The sequence below is a fragment of the Chrysoperla carnea genome, chromosome 3 (genome assembly GCF_905475395.1).
Source record: "Chrysoperla carnea chromosome 3, inChrCarn1.1, whole genome shotgun sequence".
NCBI classification, from domain to species: Eukaryota; Metazoa; Arthropoda; class Insecta; order Neuroptera; family Chrysopidae; genus Chrysoperla; species Chrysoperla carnea.
The window spans coordinates 38293509-38300732 of record NC_058339.1 but is presented as its reverse complement, the minus strand read 5'-3'; the positions used below and the strand labels follow the sequence as shown (position 1 = coordinate 38300732).

Sequence of the window (7224 nt, the reverse complement as noted above, 5' to 3'; positions counted from 1 at the left end):
ACCTATCTTATACTATCGTTCATGAATCAATTTTACCTGTTCATGAATCCGAAAAGTCACTTTTTGTCTTTTAAACGCGCTTTAAATTTTTGCCAGCAATTACTATTTGTTTCGAATTATGGTGCTCACGAAACCAAAATTTTAATTCTACCATCAAAATTCCAAGTGTAACCCACTTTAGACGAAACTAATTGTCCTTCTTTTGATATATAACGGGTTTAAAAATATAAACTTTTTTCATGAAAAATAAATATTAAATTTGAAATAAATTAGTTAAAAAACTTGAAAATGCATTTTTTGAAACCAAGGATAAATAAATAAAATAATTGTTTGATAAATAGAAAAAATCAAATATATTCAAATTAAATAAATAATATTATAAATTACCTATATTTAATTTAAATAAATAAATTCAAATTAAAATACAAAAATATATCACAGTTGGAACCCGTTAGTAACTTACAGGATCTAAAAGCACAACAATCTATTTGTTATTTTAAGCTTTTTTTTTTTGTGCGTTCATTTTTTTAATAAAATGTCCAATTTTCGAGTTGTAAGCAAAAAAATATATATGGTTTCACATATTTAACACTTCACAAAATATATATCTATCATTTAAAGCAGTCATTCTCAAAGAGGGCTATAACGCCCCTTTGTGGGCGATAAAAGCCTATAGGAGGCGGTAAGGCTTATTTGTATAGGATATAACTGGTATAATACGCTTTGGGGTTGCTCTAATAATTGATTATCGAAATGGGTGGTAAACGAAAGAAGTTTGAGAACCTCTGATTTAAAGCATCTTAGCCACCTTATATGTATGTTTTTCATAAAAAACTGTTTTTTAGGTAAGAACATAAAGTGTACAGTTTCATCAAATTCTTCTATGATATCATCTCTATAGAGTTTAGTGGAAAACCGGCAAAAGAGCCGGTTTTCCACTAAACAGACAAACAAAAACAAAACACAGACTCGTGTCGAATTAAAAAACACTGCAACTTTTTACAAACTTTTTGAAGACTGGCAATGTAATGGCCATTACAGTTTCAGTTTTGTTTTTGTTTTTCAGGTTCTAGAAAACACAACATATACACTCAACTATCCGTTGAGTGGAAAACCGGTATTCAGCTAAAAAATTTAATTTTTTAGCATTGATTTCCACATTTTCTTTCCACAAGGTTTTCCAAGCATTATAAATATCTTGGAAACGGTGAACTTTAAACAAAAAAAAATAGCAAAGCACTTTTTTATATAAAATTACCCAAAAACCATAACACCTTTTATTTGGTTCAAAAATTGACAGCTATGAATAATAAAAATTTTTTTAAAATTGGACCAGATTTTCATCTGCCAAACTCATGATCCTTATTACGAGACGTCTTATGAAAAGAAATTTGCAAGAAAAAAACCCGTCTGAATTGTTTTTCCAACGGGTAAGCCCTTTCGTGCTCTACTAAATTGCTAAAATGGTTCTACTTAAAATTAGGAACTGGTACATGAACAGAACTTAAAAATAAATTCAAATTTGTTCCATGATGACGTATAAAAAAGATGAAAGGTTGATTGAGACTTATTTTTTTCATTCCCCCGCGTGGGATTAGTAAATCAGTTATGGCTGCAGCTTCAGTACCCAGTTCGTTGATACTTATGAAAACTTTATGGACAACTTCTTCTACATACAAAGGGGATTTTCCACTAACTTTATTACGAACTTCATCAATGGTTTGATCCGTATTGTTTGGGTAAGTAAAACCTGGTGATAACACATTTAAACTTGATGTATTTACGTTAAATAAAGACGTTAAACCTAATTGTTTTAATGTTGAACTTAACGATATTGTTGATTCGAACTCCATTTTTGGCATTAAAATCCCAATTTGCATTGGTTTTAAACTATTAATCAAATTTTCAATGACACTTGTGGTTAATTTTTTTTCGACTTGTTGGATCTTCTTTATAGATGATTTTTTAGGGGCTATTATATACATTGAAGCAGTACCACCCTTATAAGGTAAACATAAAACTTCAGACTCCAAATCTTTGTTGTAAGTATATTTAAAAACTTCAAAATTCACCATATAATCAACCATTACAAAATTTTTTGCGTCTGCTTTTCCATTTAGATAAAATTCTGCTCTATGTGTTAATTCACTTGCAAACGGATGTTCCCACAAACCTTTAAAGTACAAGGCCGTTGTAAGTAGAATTTTTGTTGTTGGTACTGGTGGTGTTGATAAAATTTCCTTAATCAATCCATTCGTATTGTTGGATACCCAAGCATTAATGAATTTTTGGGCCTCGACATTTTTATTTGCAAAATCTAAATGGGTCACATTACTTCTATAAACTTCCTTTGCAATTTGAGAATATTTTTGCCCGATTGGAAAACCATCTTGAACAAATAGTGCACTGGCTGTACTCAATTGTGGCTCTTCCTTGTTTTTTGGCTCTAAAGATTGGAGCATACGTCCAAACTGTTCGTGAAGAGTCTGTGATTGATTGTAGATATTGAAACTTTTATTTTGGAATTCCATTACGTTAGCGATTTCATTAAACGTTTGACCATTTGAACCAAGCCATAAAAGCATTAAGGCTTCTATAAAATTACAAAAAAATTTATATTAATTTTTGAGATTTGATTATGTTAATTCGAACCTTACCTGCAATATTTATTGGTGAAATTATTTTGACGTTGCTAAAACCATCTGTGGCATTGGAAATCTTTAGTCCAAAATTGTTAACACTATCTGAGATTAAATTCAATAAAGCGGTCATATTTTCAACCGTATTTTGATTTTCAACTTTTATAATGGTAGCGTTTGTTTGTCGCATTGCTAGCGGTTGCATTACTTCCCGTTTTGAAAATTTCATATCTTCTAATAATTTTTTATAAATTGGATCATCGGGAAAAATAAACATTGCTCCAAAGATATTTGTAACAAAGACAAGAATGAAGAAGCATGATGTAAACATTTGTTTATTCATTTTGATAATTTTACCTGTAAAAAAAACATTTGTTTTAAAATTGATCGATTATTTATCAAAAGTAACTTTTTGGATCTAAAATTTTCAAGATAAACTACAAGGTAAACCAAAAGCACTTTCTTTTAAATTTCCAAGAACAGGTAGCTTCTTGCATTAAAAAATTATATAAATAAATATATTTTAATAAAAACTTCTGGGCTTGACTTCGAAATTGGATTAACTTAATAAAATTAGTTTCTCAAATAAGTTGACTGGTATCGAATTTTGCACATTATCCATAAGAATCAAATTGGTATAATGACTAAATTTTTTAATCACTTCTGGCTAAGAATTCTCACTGCACGGGCAGAAAAGTGAAGTTGGTTTTTTAAAATCTTTAGAGGTATGAACATTTAAAACTCCTAGGATGATACTTAAAATGTGTCGATATTGTTGAGACGTATCGCCATATATATTTTTGCAAGAAACAAACGGGCAACAATCTTTGCATATTTTTAATAATTCTTCGTCTTTTAATCAATTTTAATTTAACTATCGATTTTTGTTATGATATCAAGTCTATATTTACATTTTTATGTCTATCCAATTGAATTGTGTACAAATATCAACTTTACTGGACTAATTCTCTAATTATTTTTCCAAAATTGAATATCATAATCATTTTGCAAAATACAAACAGTTAGAAATTAAAAAAAATTCGCCTAAGTAGTTAAATTAGCCTAAAGATAAAAGTGGTCCTACTTTAGGCCGAGAGATCAATTTTTTTTTAAATGACCATGGTTAATATAAAATTTGGGTTAAAAATGATAATACGGACAGCTATAGAAATAGAGAACCCGACGATTAGGCGAATCTTCTTAATTTGTATTTTAAAATTGGTAGTTGGTAAAGTAGGTTTAAAATTTCAAAATTATCCCATATTAAAATAATTATCAGATCCAAATATTTTAAGTTCGATCACGACTGGTAGAGCTACACTTTCAATTTTGAGATATTTTTTCAATCGATTTTGATTATTTTCTTTCTATATTTTCATCAAAATAAAATTCCAAAAATTGCGTTTTAACTTTAACTTAAAAAAGATAGAAAAGGGAATCCAATTATCTACTATCTAAAAATTGAAAAATCTCGAATATCTCACAGTAGCCTTAGTTCGAAGATAAGTAGAAAATGCATTTAATTTTCTTTTTATATTTACTTTTTTTCAAATTTTAATTATTTTTTATCTTAAATATTAACTCGAAAACGGGCGCTATATTTCAAAAATTTCGTCACTCGTTATTCATAAACAAATAATAAATGATTTAGTAAAACAATCACATTTTTTTTATCACATTCACTTGATGGCAACAATGTTTGAATAAAAATAACACGAAATAGATTTCACTTCACTAAACACAGTAAAATAAAACAAAAATAATAAAATTAACTCACCTTGTAACCAGAGTTAACAAATGATTATTATGTTATAACAAATAATTATTTCTATTTTTATTTATTTTAAAAATATGATGATTGATTTGAAATGTGTTCAAATGATTAATGATAATACTATTATGGTAGTAAATATATATATACTAAGTCTCTACCATTTTATCTATGGTCTCTACTTTATAAAAATCGATCTATTCTGATTAAATCCATTAAATTTATAGAAATTCGTACTCAGTCATGGCAAGACTTTACCCAATTACGTCAATTCATTGTATACTATTAATGCGGGTAAAAAATAATTATTGTATATGAAGATATATAAATATTTAATTTGTATATGTGAGCATACTTATTATTTATTCAACTTATCCCCTTTATTAGGATTCCGTAAGTGGAAATTCCACAAGATAGTTTTTTATACGTAACTCTTCCTAGAGTTTTCAATTTTTGGTGAAAGGGGTTTTCATTGACACAATAATAATTCATTCATATTCATACAATGATTTTTTTTTACTTTTTCATAGAATCGTTTTAATAAATGAAAAAAAAAATAGGTATATTAAAAAAATTCGATTATATTTTGAATGAATTATTTATTGATTATTATTATTTTTAAAAATGGAATATTAGAAAGAAGCACGTATAAAAAACTTTCTTGTGGATTTTCCACAAGTTTTCATTTATTAAAATGATACAAGGAAAAACTCAATTTAAAATATCAACAAATCTATAGAAATAAATTGAAAATACGTAAAAATTAATGCGTACTCAGGAAGATTTAAAAAAAAGTTTTATAATTTGCTTATAAAATTAAAATTACAAACTGTCAATCTTTTTATTTCTTATACCTATATATGAAATAATTTATAACGCTTAGAAATATTGATAATACGAACAAAATTTTGATATAGGTGTTTGTAACGACCTGTTGATTTTTCGTATGTGGCCCAAGATCAATGAGGTCCATGGTTACCATTTCACATATATTACTTTGGCTACGCCAACAACCAATTACCCTCAAAAAGTGGATTTCAATCAAGTTGTTATATTTCTTCTGCACATTTTAGCATTCAAAAGCAACCTCTTACATTATGGTTCTGATACCGGGAATCAAACCCGAGCCTTCTGGGTGTAAATCCCGAGCCACCTAAATAGTCCATTTTCGGTTGTAGTCTGTCACCACGATAACTCAAAAACGAAAAGAGATATCAAGTGAAGTTGCGTGCTTGAGACGTAAAAAGTGGGTTTGAATTCGCAAATGCGCAACATAGGTCAATTGAGTCTTGGGTATGTAGCATCCATCTTGTAAACAAAGGATTAAACCTACAAAAAACTCCTTATAAAAAAACAAAAGTTAGACAGTTAAAAATTTGCTAGTCTTGTAAAATCAAAATTTTGCGAAAATTTGTCACAAAACAAAACAAAGGTTTTGGTTTCAATTGTTTGTTTTCACTTGTTATTTTTGTTACTTGTAATTACTAATTTAGGTATATGGAGCCATAATGACAATGCCGTCGCATTAATTAATTGTCTGATCTTCTTGTCTAATTCTTGATTGTATGTCTTCGATATTTATCCAAATACAATATAATGTTTTAAAAATTTTTACCACAAAGAAGTTTTGAAAGGAATCTTAATACAATAAGGTATCTACTCTAATGATAATGAATTAACGAAGAGTAACTAGTTTGCTAATTATTGTTTTTGATGGTCAAAAATAATTATACCTGGGAATGCAATTAATTTTAATTTAGCGGGATATCCGCGACTAGTATAATAAATAAAAGGAAAATAAATAATATATATTTTAATATTTTGTTCATTAATTCTATTAGATACTCGCAATAAAAATAGGAAAATTATTCCGTCCTCAACATTTGAAATCACCTGTTCAAGATATGTAGAATTCGAAAAAATTCTGTTTGATTGGCATAAATAGATCTTAAGCAATATTTTGTGGCTTGTCTTTATGAATCCAATTGAAAAGTTAATGAATTAATATACAGCCACAAGTGAAGCTGACTCACTGAAACACCCATCTTTACAAATTCTAAGACACTTCTAGACATGACTTTCATTGCAACCCCCTCCCCGCCCCGGATATTCGGAACCTCCCCAAATTGTGTTTTTTAGCTCTATACACCAATCGATGTTTCTTCAAACTAATAAGGTTTTCGATCAACTTTAATTTTTTTTGGCCATCCCTCTCCTTAAAATGGGAAGAAATTTTATGGTGGAGAATTTGGAAGAGAATTTTTTGGGAGTTAATTTTTTGCTAACATTAAAAATGTGGTTATTTTCTGTGACAGAAAATTTTTTTTCTGACTTTGCAATTCATAGTTATTTGCTTTGACATAGAGCCAAGGCCAACGGCCGCATCGGGGATCAAAAGGGGGAGCCTTGCGAGCACAGCGAGTGCTATTTAAAATAGCTCATACAAAATTCTAGAAGGCTGAATTTGGCTACAGAACGCTTGAAAGCTTTTGAACTGCTATGCTCGCTAGCTAATGAGAATTTCTTCGGATGATGTTCGATCGACATTACCCGTTAAGTTATGAAGTCAATACATTCGCATTTGCTTATACGCCTTCAAAATATCTCCTTACTGACTTATCTTCAAAGGTCATCATCATCATCTCATGTACCTTCAGACCTTGTCAGAAAAACTTGTATACTGATTGTACCAACAGTCGATTTACAGAATGGTTGAAGTACGGAAATATATGACATTGGCTGATTTTTATCAAGCCTTTTCTGGATATTTTACAATTCTGTATCAACTAAGAAATACAATTCATTTAATAAGAT

General features: G+C 28.9%; 1 protein-coding gene across 1 annotated transcript; it reads right to left on the bottom strand.

The window, feature by feature from the left end:
- Positions 1 to 442: 442 nt before the first annotated feature.
- LOC123295468 (intracellular coagulation inhibitor 1-like) lies at positions 443 to 4440 on the bottom strand. Its single transcript, XM_044876840.1, has 3 exons — positions 4417 to 4440; positions 2658 to 2996; positions 443 to 2593 (listed from the first exon to the last, which is right to left on the bottom strand). Exons 2-3 carry the CDS (start codon positions 2980 to 2982, stop codon positions 1470 to 1472), a joined length of 1449 nt encoding a protein of 482 aa, XP_044732775.1. The 5' UTR covers positions 2983 to 2996; positions 4417 to 4440; the 3' UTR covers positions 443 to 1469.
- Positions 4441 to 7224: the final 2784 nt, after the last annotated feature.